A 24219-nucleotide genomic window follows, 5' to 3' on the forward strand; every position below is an offset into this window, starting at 1 on the left:
ACATGCTGGCCTGGCAACAGATAATATGTCCTACACTATTCTTGCTTGTCTAGCGTTGCGAAGATAACGATACTAACACCTCCTTTAGCAGCTTGCGCCCTTTCCTGGCACTCCCATACTGCCATTCTATCGTGTCAATAGCCGAAACCAGCTTTCACAACCTCTTCAGGGGCCATGTACACCGAGGGAATTCGAAATCTATAATTTCGCTTGGCTCAGGTGGAAAGATCCCATCCTTCCCCAAGAACAAGCATTGAGCCTAAAGCAGAGCGAGGTAAGCTATTGCTCTCGTGACAAAGTAGAGACAGCCTCACAGCGTTGAGGGTAATTTGCGTGAAGCCGATATTGAATCTGTTCAAAACAGCACCAAGATTTTCGGGAATGTCGAAGCCGACGCCGATTTCGAGACAGACTGGATCCTGTACATTTGAACGTTAGAGACCTTCGACATTTGGTCAAGGAAGTGGTCCAAATGTTTTCCATACCCCAAAATCGGTGGCGAGAAAGCGGAGAGGACTACAAAATCCACCTCCCAGAGCCTTGCAAACTGTCGGGTCGCAGTTGTTCTTCAACGAAAATTAGCGTTATCATTCCGCTGACTTAGAGGGTGAAACGGGGAGGAGAGATACGTACCTCTGGGAAATTAGCCATCCTCACACCTTGTTGGTTCCAGATGCCTGCAATAACTGGAGCAGCCTAGCGAAGAAGTCAGTCAACTTGGGGCTCGAGGCAGCTTTCCCATGCCTACCGTTTGCTTGATAATTTCCTTTGCAGCCTCTTCGACTAATTCATCATCGGACTTGAGAATGGTGTCGACCAAATCCCCATCGCGGAGGTAACTGACAGTGTCGGCTGGAGGTGAAACGAGGGCAGGATCCGTGGCTCCTGTGTCCATATAGGCATGCAAGACATTACGGAGTGACTGCTTGAGAGGCTCGAAGGTTGCTCGTAGTGAGTTGACGAATGGCTTTCCATCAGTGGTTGGGTCATCTCCAAGATCTATTGCGGCATCAATAGCGGCATCGCGGACGGTCTGCGGTCATAGAGTCAGTCGAGCTTTCCAAAATCAGGAAATCCCGAACCACTCACCTGAAGACCAGTTTTTAGAGCTTCTTTGATGGCGGTTGTGAGAGAACCTCCTAATGCCGGGAAGGCGAGCGAAATTCCCAACTCAAAGCCAGTGAAAAAGGCTGCCACGTCAAATGTAAATCTATCGCGTCCAAATGCTGTGTCTTTGAACAAAGTTCTTGCTAGATTCTGGTCTCTGAAATTTCCAATCAGCAATCATCAAGAGGCGGAAAGTGACAATAACAAACAATTCATCGAACTTCTCAATAGCACGGTCATAGGCGCGAATTTGCGCGGATAGGATTTTGTGCAAGTTGCCTAAGGAAAGAGACACAAGCATTGCATGTGTAGAATCGTAGAATTGGCAGCCAACCTTTGGCTGACAGTTGTCATTTTCCGTGAGACAGCTGAAACCTTCCGGTTGAACTTCAAGGACAGCCTCGTCCCTGTAGAATCGACCGCTCCAATCATCAACTAAGATCGCGAGTAAGTATCAGAGACAGAGATCTAGGGGGAGATAGCAGACTAGCGGGATTGTCGATGAGATATTGGGTCAAGAGATCATTTATTCCCAGGCCTTGCCAGACTGCTTTGCCATTGAGCACGGCATTTCCTCTGCCTGAAGAAAGGAGCGTGTTTTCAATTGAATCGCAAAAATGCTTGGAGAGGGCTAATTCATTCGTGTCTTGGGAGCCCGTATTGAATACTCGCTTTTCAAGCCTGGACGCTACACCGACAACTCCACGGCCACAGAAGAGAAGGAAAGATATGAGAAAGAAGGGAGGACGCATGGCCGAAGACCGACAAAATGATGACAAGGCAAATGAGAGGAAACCCGTGCACTTGAACAATCAAAAATAAGAGACAAATGAAGAGTTTTGCAAGATCAGGGACACTCGAGAGATATTATGGATACCTCTGTAGGCATATCGAGATGGACCTATCATTGCCGGGAAGATCCAACGCGGCCAGGGAGTTGCCATGGTGTGGGAATCGGCAATGCCGTCCCGTCGCAAGGCGCAAATGCCCTTGTTCACCAAGATATTTGACAAAGGCCCCCATGCGTAGGGGTTGGGGCTGAAGCTAATGTTCCGGAATGGCAAAGGAGAGTTGATATGATCTAGAGGAGGTACTGTAGTCTGATGACGTTGGAGAAAATCCTGCTGGCTTGAATGCTAAAGGATATGGGACTAATCCTGTATAGGCTAGTATCCCCGGACCTAGATATTCAAGGGGAAAGTGCTCCATTCTCAAGTAGCCTCGTCACATTCTGAAAATCCCTTCGCATTACTCAATCGAGAACATTCCTAAACCTGGAACCAGCTGCTACCACTTAGCCTCGCCTGATCATACACAGTTTCCTCAAGCCAAGCGTCCCCGCTGTGCTCTGTAGGCTCTCTCGACCAGTGGAAGGTCTGCTTTAACCAACTAACGCTTCCCATCAAATTTCCAGCTAGACTTGGCTATGGGCCGAGAGGCCATGTCAGTGGAATGGACCGGGCTCAGGTCTTTCAGCATAATAGCTAGCCTTCAAGGTCTGATCAGCTGCAATTTTTAGAAATTCCCCAGAGGTCTTGAGAGGTTGGTAAGCCAGATATCCGGTTGGCGAAAGATTCCCCGTGTCATCTTACCCCTGAATTCAGATCCGTGCGAATTGCTACTTTGGCCTAGATTTGGTATGAGCAACTAGGCGGAGCTAGATCAATGGACCAGGTCGGAAAGACAAGATTGTCTTATATATTTTACCTACATCTTCAATGATCACGTCAACTCCTTGCTCAGCTTCTGCTTTGACAATCTCTTTTGACTCGACGCTTTACAGTTCTTCTTCACCGACATCCATTCTTCCCGCTTGCTCCAGGTGACCAGACGTAATGGACACCAGCCTCCCCCCTGAAGACGAACAAACAAAATCCTTCCTCCACTCCTCCCACTCCTACACCGGAGCAACTCGCAACTCTCCCCTTTCCACCTCTGAACCTCGTTCACACCCTCACGAATCCCACAATCTCCTCAGATCTCGGGCCAACAAATCTAAAGAACGCTGGATCTCCCGTACTCGCCTCGTGTTGCGGATCCTCTCGTTCCTGACTTCGGCGGCCATCGTAGCTGTCCTCGCGCACGCGGTCTCGGTTTACTACTCCTCAAAGAACATGTACATGCGAGACGAAAAGTACGACGTCGAGCTGCGCGTGTGGCCAGCCGATCTCAAGATGAAACCGACACTGTTGTTGCTTGGAGCCGCTTCGGTCGCAACCCTGATGAGTGCGGTGCTCTGTGCGGCGAGCATTTCGAAAACTGTCCGTTTCCCCTCCCCCCCCCCTCCTTTTTACCACCCAACTCTGAAAACCCAGGTTTCTGGTTGGGTCTAAATTTTGATGCTCATTTTATATAGGTCCGACGTATAACAACCGTCAGCACAATCCTCACGCTCATCACATCCGTGATCGCGATCGGCCTCTGGATCGCCGTCGCGGTGCTGTATAAGGTCGACGATCTCAACGAAAACGAGCGCTACGACATGCTCTCATATACGTGTGCGCGGAGGCACGATGCGACACTCGACCAGGCCATCGGCGACCTCGGCAGCATGTGCTATCAGATGCGATATGCGTGGTGGGCCGCGCTGGCTGTGGGCTTGCTCGAGATAGTGGCCGTGGGTGTCTTCCTCTACGGCCTCGTCGCGACCAGGCGGTATAGGTCATACACGCAACTCGACGGGAATGGGGAGAAAGAGTCAGATGCCAAGCTCCAGCATCCACTACGAATACTGAAGACGGGACGAGGACCACGGCCGTCGTGAACGGAGGGCCGATGATGAACTAAGAAAAGGTTCATGAAATATTTAGCGTGCCATTGTGGGGTGTTGCACCTTTAAATTGGCGCGTCTGCTCTGATCGTGAGCCAGACCTTACAGTCAGGCCTCATGGTGGGATTCTCAAGCCTACCCTACCACGGCTCAGCTTTCATGCGGCTGTAACCACCTTAGAGCACGGGGACGGGAAAGTGGATGGGAAAACCCATGATTTATACAGACCGTCCGTACCGTCCCCACGGTCACACCAGATAGCCCTAGAGCTGCTTGAAAGTTTATTGCTTGTGTCGTTCAAATTTTGCCTCCATTTAAGCTCCCTGAACGGCCTATAACACTACAAATCCTTGGTGTCCTTGTCGTACCAACTAAAGACAATTCCCAGACTCTTGCAGAGGACTATGTCGGTCACATCTCGAATGATCTTCCATATGCATCCCAACACTCGATCCCATAATTAGAACTTCCACCACCGAGTCCAAAGAATCCCATTGGTTTTCTACCTAATCGCGCTCCTTCTTCAGGTGGTGTTATCAGCTCCACGGGCAATTGACCAATCGCGTTGCTCCCATTGCTCGACGACTCGGGACTTCAACAATCTGATGATTTCCCACCCACGTAGTTTTGCATGCGAAAGCAAACCTTTTCAGTCTGGATAGCAGACGAAAGACTTCCCAGAAGTTTCCGATTTATCTTTCGTGTAGCCAGGCCGTTCGAGAAGATCCCAGCAAATGCAAGACAAATCCATGTGATGTACCAGCTTCACATTGTCAAATCGAAATGACTCTGGATCCCTCGTGGCCCCGTCGACGGGGAGAACAAACATGGCGGCAGACTTCAGCGTTTCTGTCTTCGCTCGCTCCTTTAAGAACATAAGGCTTGCAATATTGGTGTCGAGTCGGGAATTCACTATTTGGCAGAGTCGATGGGCCGTGGAATGTTATTTCTCCTTCGAACGGGAGATAGGATCGTAGATTTCGATCCCTAGATGTGGTGGCTTGAGACGTATTTCGCTTGAATGATACTAGATGGCAGTTGTAGGAAAGAGGAAATAAAAACAAAAACAGAACCATCTACATGCTATGAGATTGATCGTGAATATCAATCCAGGAGAGGGTTGACTGGGCTGTTCTGATGTCTCATCTTGTCAAACCAGACTCATGTTGTCGACTTGCGGGTTGAGAGCGATGATGACAATGCTGGGAGACAAAAAAAGGGGACCGGAAGGGTGCGTTGGGCGAGGAGAGCAATTGAGTTCGACTCATGACTGACCAGGTTTAGCAGTCATTCCCCAGAAGGTTGAGAAGTAGGGGATATGGGTTGTTTGTCCAGAGTGACTGATACTAAGAAATCTCCGGTCAAATTGTGAAGGATGGACAGTATACAGAGTTCAAGATCCATGCATTTGGGGGACATGAGAGATGGGAAATCAGACTTACTATTTGGTTACATTTAATTGTCTTTCAGCCTTGCCAAAGTGGCTTTTCCCGCTCTTGAATCGTTAGGCCTGCCCAATTGTGCCGTGATCCATTGTCCAATCTCAGCCATCTTCACCATATCCACTCCAGTCTCACATCCCAGACTGTGCAACAAATGAAGTAGATCTTCGGTCGCAACATTGCCTGTGGCACCCTTGCTGTATGGACATCCACCTAGACCTCCGACTGAACTGTCGAATATTCTGACACCGTGCTCCAGGCCGACCACAGTATTGACGAGGGCCATACCATAAGTATCATGAAAATGAAGCGCTAGATCCTCGTCTAAGATACCAGCCTCTTTCAAGGTTTGAAGCAGCTTCCTTGTCCGAGGCGCTGTTCCCATGCCAGTTGTATCTGCGACCGAGACTTCATCGCAGCCTATCTCTAATAGAGTGGCAGTGATCTCGGCCACTTTGTGGGGATCAACATCGGGACCCTCATACGGACATCCCAGTGCCACTGACACATAACCACGCACTCGAATATTGTGTTGCTTTGCTAGCTCCATTATTGGTTTGCATCGTTCCATGCTCTCTGCAATACTGCAATTTGTGTTTTTCTGAGAGAAAGTCTCCGTTGCTGCAGCAAATAAGGAGACCTCGGTGGAATTGGAGGTCGACGTTATGGGATCTTGACCTTGGGATTGTTCAGGGTGAGGAGATGGAGGCGGTGTAGGTTGTCCTGTAGGGTTTTGTGCATGCTTCGCTTGAAAGATCTTGATGAGATTTTCGAGGCCGCGAATGTTGGGAACAAGGTAATTGTAGGCTATCCCGTGTGGTGCGGAAGGGGGATTTTCAAGTAACGTCTCTAATATCTCTGCCGTTGATGCCATCTGCCATTGTTATACATTGTTATGTTCAACCTGGAAGGATGAAGCTAACCTGCGGTACCCATTTTGCAGGGACAAAAGATCCAGCTTCCATATTGGTGACGCCCGTTTGCGCTAGCCGTCGAATAAGTTCTAGCTTTGTATCTAGGGATATCGAACTCTTTTCATTCTGCAATCCATCTCTCGGACCAACTTCGACTATTCTGACATGGTCGGCTGCGCACTGTCTTGAGGTGCTGAACCTGCGGAAGAAGGACCTCCGTGCCGAGGGTGAGAAACGTGTTATTTTATTCATGGGCGGATGGTCGAAACAAGAAAATAGAAAGAATCCCAGTTTCAAGAAGATGTCTCAAGAAAAGTCGAGAACAAATTTTGTTGCATTTGACGGGAAGAAAGCTTCAGCGTCGACATGGTACCTCAGGTGATTGAAGATGGTGTCGAGGTCTCCTTTCTATAGTAGGCAGAGAGTGTGCGGGGAATAGTTACGGACGATTTCCCCCCCCCCCCCACTTTCTAACAAGGCCGAAGCATCCCAAAGGCTGTGGACATGTAGAAGAAAAGGGATTCAGATCTATATACATCGGGCAGAAATATATTCATCAAATCAAGCTTTCAGTTTGAACTGCCCTTTTTCCAACGCATCAAAACCACGGACTGCAGTCACGCATATGCTCGAAAACATTAACAAGGCAAAGTCATACCATATCAGAGAGATGTACGCTCGAGGCAGTGTTCCTCCTGCAACCAATGCACCTCCTACTGGAGAGCCCCAGAGTGCACCAAGCCCGCGAATGAAGTAAATGAAACCGTTGACAGAAGCATAAGCCTGAGCGCCAAACACCTCGATCACAGTCGTGGGAAAAAGGGAGTTGTATCCTGGATTTACACATCAATAGATGATTCTCCTGGCAAGAGAGAGACAAACCTCCAGCAAAAAGTGCATAGCTGATTACAAAAGCGATCCAGAGCTTCATGTCACCTCCGTAGGCGCTCGAGAGCCAAAATGCCACGACGGTAATGGCGCTGCCCAGGACACTGAGCACTAGAGTGTTTTGCCTGCCTGCAACGTCCGCAATAAAGCCCATGGCTATTCGACTGACCGTATTTACTGCATTGTTGATCGCGAGCAGTGCAGCACCACTGGATCCCAGAGTTGTTATCACCAGTCACTAAATGAATGGGAAGGCTTACAATGCAGCGGTATAGCCTAGCCTCGTGCTGAACTCGGGCAGAAATGTCAGAGGTACAAAATTGCCCGCGGCTTGAGTCATGGCAGCCAGAGCTTGTAGGATGAAGGTGAGACGTTTAGCGAGCCTGACATCCACAAGCGTTGGGCGTTTAGACAAGCTCCGCGATAGCGGTGTACCCAGGACAATCGGGATGCACAATACAAAGTTGACCAGACCGAATGTCCGCAACGTCCAGGCTGCACCCAATTTCGCTAGCATTGCACGAGCTGCTGGGGCGTAGACAAGACCTCCCACTCCTGCTGCCGACAGAATGAATCCCATGGCAGAACCACGGTGAGCGTCAAAGTATTCTGGCGCCACTGCGAGGATCGGGAAATACAGTAGCGAAGTCCCGATTCCATAGATCAATCCCTGCGTCAACAGGAGTTGCCATACCTAGAAATTCAATTCAGTTCGTCGTATCCCCAGAGGCGGCACGGGGCTGTCGTACCCGATGACAGAAGCTAGCAAGAATATAGCCAGCACCCACGAAAACTGCGCCAGTGCCGGTAATCCATCGAGGATCTTTTGACCTTGCCATAATCGGATTCACGAAGATGCTACCGCCCCAGGTTAGTCCAGCTGCCAGCGTACCAACGAATGCCATCATAGCTTTGTTCGACACTTCGCTCTTGGGGAGGAATGGGTCCTTTGCGCTACTCCCGTCCGCAAGATAATAGTTGAGGAAAACTCCATAAGCCTGATTAAACCCGATTGTGATGAACACGTCAAAAAAGGCACAGAACAAGATACTCGTCTGGCGCTTGCGAGACACTGGTCGCATCGCGGGTTGGGCATTTCGAGGAGTGACGACACGTTCGAGGACAGCTTCATCTTCGCCGCCTTCGAGCTGTATAGATTCTTGCCGTAGCCTACTCATTTCAGAGCGGTGTGCAGTGATAGCGAACTAGTGTGAGATCCTCAGCGCAACTATTTTCTTGTTGTGAAAAAGGGGGAGGGGGGGGAGAAACAGGGTGAATCAGCAAGGGCGAAATCGGAACCCCAAACAGTAATGATGCAGTATTGTGGGCGGGTCCTGTCCCTGTATACGGATACGATTGACGTATGGGACCGGTGGTGACCTCACTGATAGAATAATGAAAACAGAGTCTTTCCATAGACGTACGATCTGTACGGAACATATAGGAAACTTCATTTTGTGTGCTGGGAGTAGGCCCCATAGAAAGTCCGCCAGCATCCAGTTCCGTCTTGAGGAGACGATACTCACGTTAATGGAACACCGGGAAAAAGCCACATACATGTTCCTGCTCATGACGAGGGTTGAGGTGATGACCTATTATTCACGACCATGACAACCACGCTGGGATCATATGCACGTCATTCAATATTGGGAGAAGGGTGCAGTCCAGTGGTACTGGGGGATCTAAACCCCATTTTGTCTATCTTGACCGGCCCAGGTCCATCTCCATCACTCGCCGTCGCTTGCATAGCCAACATGAGGGAGCAGCTGCGTGACTCATACCATGTCCCATCTCACTGATATCAATGTCGGCACGATCATCCTGGTTGGGTCTCTCTTCCTCAGGTGCGGCCTCGCCGTCGCTCACGCCATCAGCCGTTTCGGCCTTTCTCCAGTCCCCTGCTTTCAAGGTATTCCAACGAGCACGCAGGGCTCGTAGAGCAATGATCTTCCTCGTACGTTCCTTGACTTTCCGAGTCGCGACTTCCCAAAGGCGCTGCCCCACCTCCTTGTCTTCCTCTTCTTTCATTTCTATGAGTAGCTCGGCCTGTTTGCGATAGTCAGCAAGGTCCTTGAGCCACGTGGCCTGGGATGTTCGTCAAAGTATTCATCGGGGAGCTAGGAAGAGGTTGTGAGAGGGACGTTAAATGTCATTGGGAGGAAGTTACGTTCGTGACACCGGTAGTAGCGACATTTTGCTTCATTGTGTGTCAGCGAACGTTGAGGGTGCTGTTGGCAGCTTTTTCTCTTGTCGACCTTCTCCATTCCTTGCGGATGGCTTTTCAGGTATTGCCCTCCAATTTCCAGTTCCATCCCGTCTTGTGTTTGAGAGTACGGCCATTGCCACGGTCAATGTTAACCCTTGTTTAGTGAAAAGGAATTAGTACTTGGGCGCTGATAGACAGTGAAATGACTTACTACTTGGAGCTATTATCCAAGACCTTGTTCTCCGAGTCGTCCCTGTCGACGCTGGACTGGAGATGTGGATTGGTTCTCTTGGATGGACCTTTATCATCTTCGTCGGCGTAATCGTGGATATCTTCTGCTAGAAATGGGTCATCGAACGTGTCTCAATCGTGGTCAGGAGCATCCACGTCCACTTCGTCTTCGATAGGATTAAGTTTTGCTGGGTAAAACTTTTTACCAGAATCGGCTGAGGCAGCAGGAGTTTTCACTTTCTGACCAGTGCAAGATTTGGATGTGGCCGAGATAGCTAGCACCTGAGTAGTGGCGGTAGAAGGGGCTGAAAGAGACGAGTGAGTAAGAATTATGCCAGCTTCGTTGGTTCCTGGTCGACGTGCGCTAAACCTTGGAGGGCCATGGCCGGTGGTTGAAGTTTTGTCGGTGTTGATGATGCTAGGTTTCCTCGCTCTGGAGGAGTCATGTTGGCGCGGCGATTTTGGTCTGCCACGCTGGCAATGCTCGACAAGAGGGGATAAGAGAAGACATGTGAAGAGTGGAAAACGGAGGAAAAGCTTTGGTCGCAGACACAAGATGTTTTGAATATACAACGAGACTTGACGAGATGGGAGGGCGCAGGGACAGCGCCGCCTATTCGCTCCCTACAGGTCACCGCCGACATTCACTCAAGAAGTCGGGAATGTGACTGTCACATGTCGCAGCACCAAGTTCGTCATTGTCCTTTTCTTCCCTACCTCACTGGTCGTAGATTGTTGATATTGTCGAATTACAGTCGATATTAACAAATACGTGTGTAATTCACCATGTTGGCGATGGAAAGACTCGAAAAGGTCAAGATCCTATGACGCATTCCAGGGCAGAGGCTCTCATTGTTACCGCCATATGGCCCTGTGCTGACGTGCAGAGATTATGATTGCTCTTCCGCCGCAGTGTGTGTCTTCATCTTCGAAAATCTTCCCACCAGGTCCATTGATTCATCACTCGTCTGGCTTGCCTTTGCAGTTCCCACCACTGCTCTTCTCTTGTACCCATTATCTCGTTTGAAACTTCAATTTATCTCGCGTGGTGATTCACTTTTCTGCGTCGCAGCCATCTTGTGAGCATCAGGAGGTGGAGGCCGGTCTAGGTAAAGCAACCCGGCAAGGAGTGCCGTGTAGATGATGGAGACATACAAATAAGGCCCAGATAAACGCAGGACTCGTTGCTGTGATCCATCTGTATTGCGGTTGATTGAGTTGAGTTTGAAGGGACGTCCGATACCATACGCCAAGCATTATTTCTTGGCCAATCATAGTTGCTGCGGCTGTCAGCCAATCAGGGCATGGGGGCATTGCTGAACCGCCACCCTGCATTTCTCGTCTTGTCTTTCTTCCCACTCGTTATCCGTTGCCTTCTCCTGCTTCGCCCAATAACCAACTACGCCTTGCTTCTGTGAGAAGCCTGGGAGTCAGCCTCACCCTCTGTCCCTTCCCAGATAACAGATTCCTCTTCTTCGTTGACTCCTATCTTGAACTCGACCGTCTCTTCCGCCCTCGGACACGATTTTCTCCTCCTGCCGTTCGCTCCGTGCTTAAATTAGGAAAGACGTTGGAGGAAATTCACTCCATATTGCACAGCCACAACTCATGGATCTCCAGTTCTTAAGTCCACAAATACTATCTGTATGAGTGGCCGGCCTTGCTGTGACGGTGCCCTGGTCTTCGAGGATTCCATCTTACCCCCAACTCCTTCAGAAAACCGCAACTCGATCATGCTATTAACCTCAAGGCCGTGTTGCGACAAGAAGCAATTCTCGCGTTATGATAGTTGATCAACATTTCCAGATGACTGCGACATCTCAGCCTCGATGCTCCCTTCAAGAGACCATTCGTCTCGGTCAATTCTATTCCTTGGACGAAACTACCATACTCTTCCAGATCAAAGAAGTCTTCGAACCCGAACTCGAACGCCTCAAGTCTGCTAGAGCTATTGAAGGCACCGAACAGCAGCGTCATGCCAATGGGACACCTGAGAACCCCAGTCCTTCCCAGATTCTCTACTCAGCCAACTACGATGAGATCAATCGAACACTTGTGGGCATCCTTGCTCTCCGATGGATTCATAATGGCGAATACGAGAAATTCACGCGCGGTCAACCAACCGATCATAAGTTGACGGAGGAATCCTTCGAGTGGTTACGCAACCTGTTCGCCGATGGTCTGAAGTGTTCAGATGACCTGTTTGCATTGATCATATCCATGGTGATCAATGATCTAGGAAAGGATCCTAATCTTGAGGAAGACTACTTTCACGTCACGCGCACACCGTTGACCGAGCAGAATCATGATGCTCTTCTATTTGAGGCCGCCAACGCCGGCATGATTCCATCATTGGACTACCTCAGTCCGGAAAACCGGAAGGAAGTCATGCTCGGCTTAGAGCTTGGGTCGGAGCTCAATGCGGGCCAATTGGCTCAAGCCGAAAGTGTACCTTTGAACCTGGAAGGACTTCTCACCATGCGAGGTCACGAACACGCATTTGAACTCAAATTCCTGGAACAAATTCTTGATGTCGCCGGCGCTGCAGGTCATCTTGATTCTACCGGGGCTAGAAATTTAATCGAGCCGGTTTTTCAAGCATTCAAGACCGTCCACGAGGTCTCGCTCGACATCATAGCGGGCAGATCAAATCTGCGGCAAGGATATGATAAAGTTTTGACGAAGCGTGGCAACATGCTTTATATCAAAGGATTTCGCCGACTCAGTGTCAGTGATCGGGAAGAGAGGGCGCTTCTGCGCTTGTTGACCATGGGACGAACCGTCGACATAGAGCAGGCAGAATTATTCTCCAAAGCATTCCATGCTCTGGATAAACGAAACAAGGATCAACTTGTGGCAGGTCTGAATGTAGATGGGAATGTCAACGAAACGGCGGTCTTGCCGTATTATATGCCCGCCATTATATCCACAACACTGGCGAATACCAAAGACGCAGACGAAGAAAGCAAACGACGAGCACTCACCAGCCTTATGAGGTATCTTGCCAAAGTTTTGGGCAGTCCTGGAACCGGCCCAGTCGACCCTCCGGAAGACAGCGTGTACAATGGGGAAGTCCCTGGAATCATCATAGAAAGAAATATGTCAAAAGCCCAGGATGTCATTAACAGTGCAGAATTTAAGGACAATCCCGATCTTCTGGATGGACTAGCGATACCCGATGGTCAAATACTTCAAAGACGGAGAACCAGCCAATCGTGGTGAAATTTCCACTGTTTTTTTTAAAGTTTATTTTTTTTTTTTTTTTATTTTTTGGGTCCAACAAGGGATGGACAATCTGTGAACCGCCCTTGTAAGGCAACACCAGACTGTGCATCGGATACCTTACCATCCTTTAAGGCTTGGGAATCCTTCATACCCGTGCGCTTGAAGAGGTCAAAACCAAGAGAGCTTCGACATCCCGAGCCAATTCAGGGAGATCCATCCCCGTACCGTGGATGAACTCCTTCTCTGCTTCTCTGCTTGAATTGTGAGTAAACTTGGAGGACCTTTCATCAGCCATCGATCCAACTGGTCCTCGTCGCAGGTACCTAAATAGACATTCCTGATGCTCTGAGTAATCCTCTATCGTTCCCATTTGCGTACAGTTCTCCAGCATTCGACACCTACACGACAAATATCCCCCTTCAACGTCGATGCGCGCAGAACTTCTGACAACACTCCAAGCCACCGTAATATGGTGGCCCCCAATCTGAACCTTCATCTCGAAGCCTCTCATGCGCTTCATTATGTCATACGCGCTGACTCACCCATCCCAACTCACGTCAACTCTGGATCTCGTCACCAACGCAACAGCCGAGAAATACAGCTAGTCATGCAAAATGCACCTGCCACTACCATGCCTGGCAACATCGGAAACAATGAGTCCGGACGTGCCGAAGCTTGCCATTCTGTCTGTCAGCTGTTTTGTAATCCCTTATACACTCTTGCTTTATGGCCCTGGATGTGGCAGAGGTTTGTCGACAAATCGGCCGCCCGACCGACCTCGAATTCAGCGACCTTTCCGAAATCACTCCCCTCAAGGAAATTCAAACTTCCCAGTCTAATCGGGAGCCAGACTATGAATTGATTACCATCAGCGCTTGGACTCCGAGCTTGTTTGACGAATTCGTGAAGATTCCATCGCCTGAAACATCACCTGAAAGCCCACCTGAAAGGATCCCTGATCCTTCCACACTGGAGTTCTGGGATCAACGCAACTGCAGTGTCTGCAGAGCCTGTCCTAGGAGAATCTGAGGACCTCCCACGACAAATTTTCCCACGACAACAAGGTATCTTAACAAAGCGGGAGCAAAAGTGTTCATGCAGGGTTGAATGCAATGATCAGGTCTAGGGGTGCAGAAGTGCTTTCAGGACCACCAGAGGTCAACGCACGAGTGTGAAATCGCGACGAGATGCAGAGCAGTAGAGGCCTGCGAACGCATCAGGGGTTGATAGGGATATCCGTATCCAATGTATCGGCTACCAGAGCCTTACATCGTGGACCTAGCTGGAAGGAACCGGCAACGCAAACACAGTATGGGTTGAATCTAGCATACCAGCTCTGCTCTTGTTGAGCAATAAAATTGACTCTTCGCTGAAATCTTTGTTTCTAGAATCTACAAATTTTCTCTACCGTCTACTCGCAGACGTTTCCCATGCTCTGGCCCTTGGTACTGTACAAATCTATTCATCCAAGTCGTTCGTCATATACATAGAATCTAGGTCGACATATAGATCTCGTCTTCACCGTCTGTCTCAATATTTCCATTAGATCCACCCTTCGTACGGGGCACCGGAATTCAGGCTGCATTGGTCTCCTTCCTTCTCGACACGGATTCCGCCTTCTTATCACTCCGAAACAGATCGCGCCAAAACTCCCGGAAACCATATCCCTTCCCCTCCACCTCATCTCTAATCCGGCCTTCATGACCGCGATACCGCTCGGCACCAACGCCTTGGCCAAAGCGCTCCAAGACGCCGCCTTCACGATGCGGCATGACGCCGATCTTGACCACGGGCTTGCGGCTGCGCTCGAGGATCTCGTCGGTCAGTGTCGGGGCCACGTCCGCGAAACACCGGTTCAGCTCGCGCTCCAGGGTGTAATATGGCTTTTGGGCGATCTTGGGCGCCATCAGGTTATATGAGCGCGTGAGCGCGTTGAGTTCCTGGACCGCGAGCGTGTGGTAGGCTAGTTCGGCTTTTTCCCACGCTGGGTCCCGGAAAGGGTGGGGCACGGGGAGGACCGAGTTTCCGGCGGGTTCTGGTGCTCTTGTTGGTGGCTCTGCAGCGGCGGCGACGTCGTTGGCGGTCATCGAAGGAGCAGTCTCAGCTGGTTGTTCAGTGACTTTGATCTCCACCTCTTCTTGAGCAGGCCCTGTCTGCTTGACCTCCGCCTCTGCAGGCACACCGGCTGCGATCCTTTCTTCGACGGTGATGCTCGTCAGCATACCATCACTGGAGATGGAGCTCAAGTTCTCCACCTTGCGCACGCGAGGGTTGACTTTCTCCTCCGCCAACGCATAACCTTTGGCCCTGCGTACGTGGTCTTCGATTGTCCCGCCAGAACTTGCAATAATCCTCGCAGCGTGCCTGCGCCAATCATTTCTCAAACGGCCACGAAAACTCGCGACTGCCTTGACCAATTCCTGCTGCTTCTCGATCCAAGGCGGTACAATCTCCTGCTTCTGGATGATCTTGTTCATAAAGTACTCGGTGGTGTCAAGGAAGGGGCTATTGGCATTATAATCTCTCTCGACGTTTTTGCCTTTGCCTCGTGGGATGTTTTTGAACTGGCCTCTCGCTATGGCGTCTTCAATGCGCTCGTTCGCTAGGCTCGATAGCCCTTGGAGAGTCGTTGGCATAGGTCGTGCACCAGGCGAGAATCGGTCTTTGAGTTCCTTTCGCCATTTCTCCCGCTCTTTTTCACTCATGTCACTTTGCTGGCTGAAGGCGTATATGGACGTCTTGTCTCGTGCATTGGCCAGTCGATCGGCCGCAGAGATATTCTTCTTGGGTGCCGGCCGGAGGTTGACTTTCTGCGGGACTGATGGTGGTTTGTGTGACGAGCGTAGCTTCTTATGGCTGTCATCTAGCATACGGAGAGCGGAATCGTGGAGGGACTCGGAGCCTGTCCAAGGCTCCGCACCTGCAATGTCTTGCGTCCCCTTTCCGGCGGAGCTCTGTCTTCTATATCAGCCAAAGCCTTTGCAACCAAAAATCTGATAGGATCGAACGGGAGGGGGGTGGGGAAGCTCGTACCGGCATGTTGATTTGGCTCGCAGCCTTCTGGTTTTGCGCAGTTAAACCTGTCTGGGCAATTCTTTCTTCTAATTGCTGTTTTAAATCATCCGAGAAGCCTACATCCTGCATCAACTTGCGATCACTATTACCACCTGTATCCATTGCTTCCTCTGCCATCTCAGCCAGCCTCCGAGACATAGCTCCCTCCTCTTCCTCATCCTGCCCACTCTTTTCATTCCCACCGGTACCTTCATTCTTCGGGCTCGAGGTATTTTCTTCTTGCAACGACGCTGCGGTACTGAACGGGCGGCGACTTCGGACCATTGCTCCAGACTCGAATATGGAGGGACCAGCGCTGATGCTCGAGAGCCGTTGAGCGCGAAGACAGCGTGAGCAGGTCCAAATTTGCGAGCTGGAGCTACTCATCTTGCAGAAGAACGAAAAGCGAGAGATTTATGTGCAAAACAAAAGGGAATCCAGGAGAATGGAGGATAGTGAGTGTCTTGACACAGGACCTCCATGTTCATATCGGAGATATCCAGTTCGCCGCAGATTTTCTCCGCAGGCAATTCTTCTTTCCATCCAATCAGCACACTTCAATAAACGCTACCACAAGTGAGAATACCAGCGACACCACCTCCATTGATATGTTCTCTAGGATGTCTTTCTTGGGGTCCCTTCCCATTCTCGCTGATACTCCCAGGAAAGCGTCTATCGTAGGCCTCGAACTCCCGAGACCAGCGCAAGTCGACTCGCCGCATACAATGTCATCAGAAAGGGGGGGTGGCGCAGGCTGACATGCTGAATATCTCGGGTCAAAAAAAGGCATGTTCCTTCGTCTCTGCCACGACCTTCGAGGTCTCATCGTTTTGCCGAGGGGAATCGCGAGTGAGCGAGATCCGAGATCGACGGCGGAAAAAGACTTGTCGGCTCGGCAATTGTCTCCATCGGTTATGGGGACTTCATTCTTCCACCATCCTAGGTCCTGTATTTTCCATCGATCAGGGGGGAAAGGTGCAAGCATGGTTATTCCGACTCCGCTAGTCCAGCCACGTGTTAGCTACAAGATAAGGCGAGTTATCGGCCTTCAGCAGTGATTCCCCCTTTCGGTGGCATTTTTGAGGATGCTTTGTATCCTACCATCCAGGCATTTGAAACTTTTTAGGCTTCTCTTTTGGACTGTCCAAGCAGCTCCGAACCTCGCGGGATCCAGGATCTATACAAGTTATGGGTTCCAAATTCATCCCGACTATTGCTTCTCAATCTCTGGGCCGAGCCTGGTATCACAGCTTCGAACATAAACTCAATTTGTGCAGGCAATATGGATTCGAATCAATTGAATTATTCTTTGAAGACCTTGAGGGAGTTGCCAACTCATTACATAGCTCCCATCATATACCACCTCCTGGAACATCCTTCACTGGTTCAACAGACGTTCAAGAAAGACAGCTGGTAGCTGCAGAACATATCCGTGAACTGTGTCTTCATAACCGCTTGGAGATACTCTGTCTTCAGCCATTCATGCACTACGAAGGTCGGATAGATGCATCTTCTCATGATGAGGCCATCTCAAACCTCCATTTCTGGATCAGACTTGCCCATCGGCTCGGAACAGACCTTATTCAGATCCCTTCCAGCTTCCTTCCCTCCTCGCAATGTACGGGAGACCGCCACAGAATCATTGCAGATTTGAGACAAGCTGCGGATATCGGTCTCCAGAGCAGCCCTCCTGTCCGATTTGCCTACGAAGCCCTCTGTTGGGGCACACACATTAACACATGGGACGCCGCATGGTCCATCGTTCTGGGAGTCAATAGAGCCAACTTTGGTACATGCATCGACGCATTTAATCTCGCCGGCCGAATCTTCGCCGATCCAGCCTCGCCTTCGGGACTCACACCTAATGCTTATGATACAACCCGGGAAGCAATATCAAAACTGCGGGTGGAGCTCTCCTTTGCGATAGAGAAAGTGTTTTACGTTGAAGTTTGCGATGGCGAGCGACTCGACAGGCCACTATTACCCAGCCACGAATGGTTTAATCCCCACCAGCCAGCCCGTATGTCCTGGTCACGAAATGCAAGGCTCTTTCCCTTCGAGAAGCGCGGTTATTTACCCGTTCTGGAAATTTTGGAGGCAGTGTGTGAGGCGGGTTATAGTGGTCATATATCCTTTGAATTATTCTCACGAACCGCAAATGAAGCTGGCACAGATGTTCCTGAAGAACATGCTAAACGAGCTGCAGCTGCCTGGAGAAAGTTGGAGGAGCATATGGGTTGGACAAAGAGACCAGCTGTGTCTCAAATCACCCATCATGTCACTGAAGATATCTCTAAGTATGAGGCATTCTCTTCTCTCCTCCTCTTATGATTCTATTCGAGGATTGCCTGCTAACTTTCGTATAGAAGCCCCTCCCAAACAATGCCCCCTTACCATGAAGCTCCAGCTTCAGTTCAACATTCAAGTTCACGCCTCTGATTAAACCCCAACACGTTCAAAAGCACGGCAATGTTTCCAAATTTCTTGAAGGCTTCTACCTCGCATGGCATCTAGACATAGACAAGAAGATCATCTTTGTTGGTCAGGTTTGCTGCTGATGATATCTTCCAGCATACCACTCGGCCGTCACTATATATATATATATATATTTTATCTGTTCAATACAACGACCGAGTCATTAGGCTCCAGGTCTGGAGTAGTCGAGATGACGAACTCTGCGCCAAACCTCCCTGACCACTCTTTCTTGACCCTCCCTCGCTGTTTCCCCTGGCGCATCACAAGCTGGTCGAATGGCAAGATATAATCTCCCGCCTAATTTGGCATCTTCAATCTTTGCCGTCTGGTAGCCTTCTGGGGGGTTCGCCGTCGTGATCAATCCTCCAGCCTCTTGCAAGAGGCAAATTCCTGCGGCAACGTCCCATTCCCAGCATCCTCCTTCCCACCATATGTCCAGTGAACCCATGGCTGTATACGCCAGATCCATGGTAGCACTTCCCAGACTTCTCATGCCGTGGACCATGCCCCCTTTCCCATCTCTTCCACCAATCTCAGCGGCCATATTGACAAAACTATCTACTTTCCGATACATATTCCCGTCTGGCCGATCCCTTCTATCCTTCCCCCACTCACATGAGAAAATGCACTTTGAAGGAGCATTCTTGGGGATTGGTCCCACTCCCACACTCCCTAACAATGGCAATCTTGTGGTCTCATTCAACCACGCCCCCTTTCCACGACAAGCAGAGAATAACTGATTCAGTAACGGAGCGTAAATGACTCCAATGACTGGCCTCTGATTCACCACCAAGGCAATGCTGACGCAGAACATGACGAACGAATGGGTGAAATTGACTGTTCCATCAAGCGGGTCGACGATCCAAGTTGGAGCGTTCGTGACCAGATATGCCTTCGACGAACCCTGAGAATACATTTCCTCTCCGACGAAAGCGTGCGACGGGTACTTTTTCGAAATGCTGGAATGTATGAACTCTTCGACTTCTACAACAGCCATTTGTTAATACCCTGCGCTCTCTGTCATGATCGACGCCGGAACGGCAATCAATGGGGATTCAAACATGCCAATATCAGTCTTTGTCACGATATCCACTGCATTCAACTTTTCTTCCATGACCAACTCTTCCGGAGTGTCTCCAACCAAATCAGACTCATCTCGCCGCCTCTTCTGCAGACTATCCAACAAGATAGCCCCAGCGTCTCTACCTAGCTGGATGGCAAACGAATATATCTCGCCCAACTCAGTGTCCGAGATCTCGTATTGCTTGACGGCCTGCATAGTGGCTAGAAGGCCTTGGTTCTTCAACAAACAAAGCTTCAAGGATGCACAAGGTCCTCTGAATTCTCATTGCTGGCCAGTCAATCAAAGTCAATCAATCGGTTATCCACGGTGCTAACTTGCCGATCTACAGTAAGTTTGGCTACTTGACTTCGGACAAGTCTTCTGCCGACGACACCGACGACGTCCGGATTCAACGACCAGTCAGCTCCTTTGTCTCTTTCGTAAGCTTATGGTGCTTGATCCTGGTCTCCAGCACACGTAAGAAAAACCAACATATCCGGGGATTTACGGGGCATACACAAGTGTGCTCTATACACCAAAGGTGCTGTTTAGCACTATTCTATCTATTAACCGGTCAACGGATCGCTTCGAAGATAATCTCATCCTCAGTTCTACAAATACATGCAGCATCATTCACGAGCAGATTTACTTCCACTCGACTTCAAAAAATCAGAACAGAGCCTAACTCTCGAGTCTTTTATGAAGCAGTCCATACCCTAACTCATAACACAATATCCAAAAAATGTCCAACACAGAACCACAACCGTCTCGTAAAATCCTCCTCATAAACGGCCCCAACCTCAATCTCCTCGGCACCCGCGAACCACAAATCTACGGCTCAACCACCCTCTCTCAAATCACTGACTCCGTCGTCCAACGCGGCCAGGAATTGAACATCACCATTGTCCCATTCCAATCGAACCACGAAGGTATCATCGTCGACTTTTTACATTCCAATTTCACACCCTCCGCGAGAACAAAGACAGCCGTAATACTAAATCCAGCAGCATACACGCATACGAGCGTAGCGATCCGTGACGCACTGCTGGCCACAAACTTCCCGTTTGTCGAAGTTCATATATCCAACATCCACGCCAGAGAACCCTGGAGGAATCATAGCTATTTTAGCGACAAGGCCACTGGCATCATCATGGGGCTGGGCACGTTCGGATATATGGCCGCATTGGAATTTTGGGCACAGAAGTGGGATGCTGAGGCGCAGTAAGCAAGCAGGTGAACAGGGTGTTTCGTGGATTGGATTGGATTATGGAGGGTAGGTAGGAAATTGGTCGAGAGAAGGATGGGTGAAGGGCAGGAATAGCGAAGAGCAGAGCTGCTCATGTACGCGACTTGAACTACGTTACATTTTCTGGCGAAGACAAGTGGCGTGTCCGGAAGCATCTGTAGCCCGGCCTTTGGCTAAGCACAGTCCACCCTCCCGTTTTTCATTCATTTTCTTTGTTCTCTCTCAACTGTATACTGTAGATTGAACCCTACGCTTTTTCAACATGCTTCATATCAACAGCATATCCCTCGTGTTCCTCAACATCTTGTTTTTCATCGACGGCCTGGCGTCTGAACTCTTGCTCCTCGAGCCGAATCTGCGTCAGGACGGTAGTGTGTGCACGTCGAGCAGGGTACTCTTTGCTGAAGAGGCGATCCATAGCTTCGAGCGGGATACCTTTCGTCTCTGGAATGAGGAAGAAGACAAAGACGGCCGCGCACAGCATAAGGGATGCGAAGAAGAAGTATACGCCGAAGGACATTGTAGCGAACATTTGTGGTGTAAATCGGGCAATGATGAAATTCTGCCAAAAAGGGGAACGTTAGGGTCGGGCACTTAGTGTGTGGAGGGAGACAAATGCGACAACTCACCCAGAACCAGTTATTGGCAGCGGCGAATGCCTGTGCCAAAGTACGGACATTCTGATCGAACATTTCAGAGTTCAGAACCCATGGGGTGCCGTTCCAGGATGGGGTATAGCAGGCGGTCCACAGGTAGAAAAATGCCATTGCGCTAATGCCTCCAGAGGAGAGGGTGCCACTGGGGTGGTCTTCAGGCTGGGAAACAGCAATGTAGCCACCGATGTACCACATGCACAAGGATCCGGCGACTGCACCATAGATGAGCAAGCCACGGCGTCCAAGCTTATCGATCAGGAAGAAAAGCCAGAACAGTGTGATGACCGTCTTGACGACACCGAACACTCCTGTCGTCAGCAGGGAGGTGTTTGTTCCTGTGATGCCGATTGATTTCTAGAGCAAGAGGTCAGTTTTTGAAGCATGTTGAAAGAAGGGGTTTCAATCGTACAAACACAGTAGGCGAATAGTAATTGATGGCGTTGATTCCAGTTGCATTCTGCCACAAGAAGAGAGAACCACCGAGCAGGAAGCGGTAGGTCACTCTTCGGTCATTGATGACAGCTCTGAATGGCTGCCAGAAGCCCAAACCGACCGCGGTGCGTTGTTGTTCGATCGCATTATCGATTGCAAAAATTTCTTCTTGCAGATAGACGTGATCGACCGGGAGTTTTCGCAACCAACAGAGATTCCTGATGCCTTCTTCACGCCTAGATCTGGAGAAGAGCCATCGGGGGGACTCTTTGACGAAAAAGACTCCTCCGAAGAGGAGGCCCGCCGGAATCAGTTGAACCGCGAATGGAATGATCCATTGACGATGAGACGGGGTCATGGTCTCTGCAACTCCATAGTTGATCCAGAAGCCCACTAATCCGCCAATCTGCCAGCTCATTTCATACAACCCGGTCAGACGTCCGCGAATAGCAGGTGGAGAGATTTCGGAACAGAAAATCGGACTCAAGTTCGAAGCTCCGCCAACACCGATACCCGCAAGGACTCGACCTCCGTATATGAGACCAAGGCCACGAGAGCCGTTGGCCCCCAACATAAGTCCAGCACCCAGGGTAAAGATAGCGCTAAAGGCCATGAGTCCAATCCTGCGACCGAGGAAATGACCGGCGGCGTAGGCGAAAAAGGCTCCGAAAAAGGCTCCTGCTTGGTAACAAGAGACGATATTGGCGGAGGTGAGATTGACTTCGGATTTGGAAAGGTCATCGAAGTGGAATTCGTCCTTGAAAGAAGGGAGAGCGAGAGTACCGCCAATGAAGGCACTATCGTAACCGATCATAATGGCGGCGGAGCCAGCAACGGCTGCTGAAAAGTAGACTCGCCAGTTATATACGCATTTTGGTGTGGGACGGTCTTCGATCAAGGTAAGGAGGCCCATAATGACTGGTGCGTATTGACGTTAGGAATCAATGTGATCTGGGCCGCTAATGTGTGAAAGAAATTCGGGGGGAATAGAAGTGGGGAGTATATGTAGGAAAGGCGGAGGAGTGTGATAAGTGCGGGAAGAAGTATGACCATGGCCTGGAATCAAAAGATACTAGACTAAATATTTCCCGACCTCCTTGCAATGTAGTGCGGCATAGCTCTGCCGTGAACGTTCCAAAACCTTCGTAGTCTTTCAGTGATCGGGTACTGGTGGAGAGGATAAATCTGGTCGGCATGTGGATGGCGGATAAATTCTCTTCCGCCAGAATCTGGAGTGAGCGGGAAACGTAACCGATCACGAGCTCTTTATGAAGCCGTGAGATTGCTTTCATTGACACGATGTGAACGGACCGATATTGGATCTAGCCGAACTGGCAAAAGTGAGCAAGTGTTGGAAGTTTTTGCATCGACCGGCATCCCAATCCAGCTAAAGACTGCCATACAGGAATATGCCCTCGTTATGGCGAGTTGAAAGCTGAAACCGGAATGTGAGATTGATAAACGGTTTTTGCATGTGTGCTTGTCGAAATTCGATCAAACTACACCAAAGCATGGTCAGCAGAGCATATTACCATCATCGGCTCATTCAGTATAATTCACCATGACTCAATTTTCACCGCTAGATACTTCCTCACTTGATCGAGTAGCTTACCTTGTTGGCTACCCCATCGCACATTCTAAATCACCATCAATGCACCATGCTATATACTCGGCGGTGGGGCAAAAATGGGATCAGCTCCTTTGCGAGACGACGGATCTTGAAGCTTTCCTCAAATATTTCAAGACCGATCCCAAATGTATGGGAAGTGGAGTCACCATGCCTTTCAAAGTCGCGATGATTCCATATCTTGACGAGCTCACAGACGAAGGAAAAGCCATTGGAGCCGTCAACACAATCTTTTTCAAGACAGCAACCGATGGATCAAGGATATGCTGCGGGACAAATACTGACTGTTTGGGCATTCGTGATGCTTTCTTCGCAAATGTCAAGGATGCTCCCTATCGAGGAAAACCCGGTCTTGTTGTGGGAGGTGGCGGCACCTGCAGAGCGGCCGTTTATACGTTGCAGAAATTCATGGGATGCTCGCCTATATACATCATCAATCGTGATGCTGCTGAAGTCGCGGCAGTATTAAAAGAATGCCGTGCTCGTGGTGCTGGGGATGAATTAGTCTACGTATCAACAACCGCGCAGGCTAAACGTCTGCCCGCTCCAGGCGCCATTGTCAGCGCGGTGCCAGACTTTACTCCAGTAACCGAGAACGAGAGGATGGTCAGGGAGATTCTCGGTATCTTCTTGCAAGCCGGCCGAAAAGGTGTTTTGCTGGAAATGTGTTATCATCCTTCACCAGACACCCAAATATCTAGACTTGCTCTGGATTCAGGCTGGCAGGTGATCGGAGGGATTGAGGCGATGATCGGACAAGGTCTAGCCCAGGCCGGCCTCTGGACTGGCATCGAGATTGATGACAGGCTGAGAAATGTTGCGAGAGTGGCGGTGCAGCTGCAAACAGAATAGACTCATCAACGACCGTCTACGAACGTCAGCA

The 24219-nt window shown here is 49.9% G+C and overlaps 13 protein-coding genes across 13 annotated transcripts; 5 read left to right on the forward strand and 8 right to left on the reverse strand.

Moving 5' to 3' along the window:
* Positions 1-215: 215 nt before the first annotated feature.
* Z518_08021 (uncharacterized protein) lies at positions 216-1859 on the reverse strand (the record flags this gene model as incomplete). The annotated part of the gene is made up of 7 exons (XM_013413764.1): positions 216-419; positions 486-566; positions 634-696; positions 749-1033; positions 1090-1264; positions 1317-1542; positions 1595-1859. 7 exons carry the CDS (start codon positions 1857-1859, stop codon positions 216-218), a joined length of 1299 nt encoding a protein of 432 aa, XP_013269218.1.
* A 1083-nt stretch (positions 1860-2942) lies between these two features.
* Z518_08022 (uncharacterized protein) lies at positions 2943-3871 on the forward strand (the record flags this gene model as incomplete). Its single annotated transcript, XM_013413765.1, has 2 exons — positions 2943-3368; positions 3464-3871. 2 exons carry the CDS (start codon positions 2943-2945, stop codon positions 3869-3871), a joined length of 834 nt encoding a protein of 277 aa, XP_013269219.1.
* A 1461-nt stretch (positions 3872-5332) lies between these two features.
* Z518_08023 (uncharacterized protein) lies at positions 5333-6284 on the reverse strand (the record flags this gene model as incomplete). Its single annotated transcript, XM_013413766.1, has 2 exons — positions 5333-6193; positions 6243-6284. The coding sequence occupies 2 exons, from the start codon at positions 6282-6284 to the stop codon at positions 5333-5335; spliced, it is 903 nt and encodes a 300-aa protein (XP_013269220.1).
* Positions 6285-6794: 510 nt separating this feature from the next.
* Positions 6795-8299, reverse strand: Z518_08024 (uncharacterized protein; the record flags this gene model as incomplete). Its single annotated transcript, XM_013413767.1, has 4 exons — positions 6795-7066; positions 7116-7330; positions 7382-7815; positions 7871-8299. 4 exons carry the CDS (start codon positions 8297-8299, stop codon positions 6795-6797), a joined length of 1350 nt encoding a protein of 449 aa, XP_013269221.1.
* A 520-nt stretch (positions 8300-8819) lies between these two features.
* Z518_08025 (uncharacterized protein) lies at positions 8820-9324 on the reverse strand (the record flags this gene model as incomplete). Its single annotated transcript, XM_013413768.1, has 2 exons — positions 8820-9206; positions 9289-9324. The coding sequence occupies 2 exons, from the start codon at positions 9322-9324 to the stop codon at positions 8820-8822; spliced, it is 423 nt and encodes a 140-aa protein (XP_013269222.1).
* Positions 9325-9402: 78 nt separating this feature from the next.
* On the reverse strand, positions 9403-10004 carry Z518_08026 (uncharacterized protein; the record flags this gene model as incomplete). Its single annotated transcript, XM_013413769.1, has 4 exons — positions 9403-9481; positions 9542-9689; positions 9765-9863; positions 9929-10004. The coding sequence occupies 4 exons, from the start codon at positions 10002-10004 to the stop codon at positions 9403-9405; spliced, it is 402 nt and encodes a 133-aa protein (XP_013269223.1).
* Positions 10005-11364: 1360 nt separating this feature from the next.
* Z518_08027 (uncharacterized protein) lies at positions 11365-12780 on the forward strand (the record flags this gene model as incomplete). The annotated part of the gene is made up of 1 exon (XM_013413770.1): positions 11365-12780. One exon carries the CDS (start codon positions 11365-11367, stop codon positions 12778-12780), a length of 1416 nt encoding a protein of 471 aa, XP_013269224.1.
* Positions 12781-14357: 1577 nt separating this feature from the next.
* On the reverse strand, positions 14358-16224 carry Z518_08028 (uncharacterized protein; the record flags this gene model as incomplete). The annotated part of the gene is made up of 2 exons (XM_013413771.1): positions 14358-15737; positions 15817-16224. 2 exons carry the CDS (start codon positions 16222-16224, stop codon positions 14358-14360), a joined length of 1788 nt encoding a protein of 595 aa, XP_013269225.1.
* Positions 16225-17025: 801 nt separating this feature from the next.
* Z518_08029 (uncharacterized protein) lies at positions 17026-18168 on the forward strand (the record flags this gene model as incomplete). Its single annotated transcript, XM_013413772.1, has 1 exon — positions 17026-18168. One exon carries the CDS (start codon positions 17026-17028, stop codon positions 18166-18168), a length of 1143 nt encoding a protein of 380 aa, XP_013269226.1.
* A 307-nt stretch (positions 18169-18475) lies between these two features.
* Positions 18476-19591, reverse strand: Z518_08030 (uncharacterized protein; the record flags this gene model as incomplete). Its single annotated transcript, XM_013413773.1, has 2 exons — positions 18476-19271; positions 19320-19591. 2 exons carry the CDS (start codon positions 19589-19591, stop codon positions 18476-18478), a joined length of 1068 nt encoding a protein of 355 aa, XP_013269227.1.
* A 526-nt stretch (positions 19592-20117) lies between these two features.
* Z518_08031 (3-dehydroquinate dehydratase, type II) lies at positions 20118-20600 on the forward strand (the record flags this gene model as incomplete). Its single annotated transcript, XM_013413774.1, has 1 exon — positions 20118-20600. One exon carries the CDS (start codon positions 20118-20120, stop codon positions 20598-20600), a length of 483 nt encoding a protein of 160 aa, XP_013269228.1.
* Positions 20601-20868: 268 nt separating this feature from the next.
* Z518_08032 (uncharacterized protein) lies at positions 20869-22622 on the reverse strand (the record flags this gene model as incomplete). Its single annotated transcript, XM_013413775.1, has 3 exons — positions 20869-21183; positions 21251-21631; positions 21687-22622. The coding sequence occupies 3 exons, from the start codon at positions 22620-22622 to the stop codon at positions 20869-20871; spliced, it is 1632 nt and encodes a 543-aa protein (XP_013269229.1).
* Positions 22623-23270: 648 nt separating this feature from the next.
* Positions 23271-24188, forward strand: Z518_08033 (uncharacterized protein; the record flags this gene model as incomplete). The annotated part of the gene is made up of 1 exon (XM_013413776.1): positions 23271-24188. The coding sequence occupies one exon, from the start codon at positions 23271-23273 to the stop codon at positions 24186-24188; it is 918 nt and encodes a 305-aa protein (XP_013269230.1).
* Positions 24189-24219: the final 31 nt, after the last annotated feature.

The sequence above is a fragment of the Rhinocladiella mackenziei genome (assembly GCF_000835555.1).
Source record: "Rhinocladiella mackenziei CBS 650.93 unplaced genomic scaffold supercont1.6, whole genome shotgun sequence".
Lineage (NCBI taxonomy): Eukaryota > Fungi > Ascomycota > Eurotiomycetes > Chaetothyriales > Herpotrichiellaceae > Rhinocladiella > Rhinocladiella mackenziei.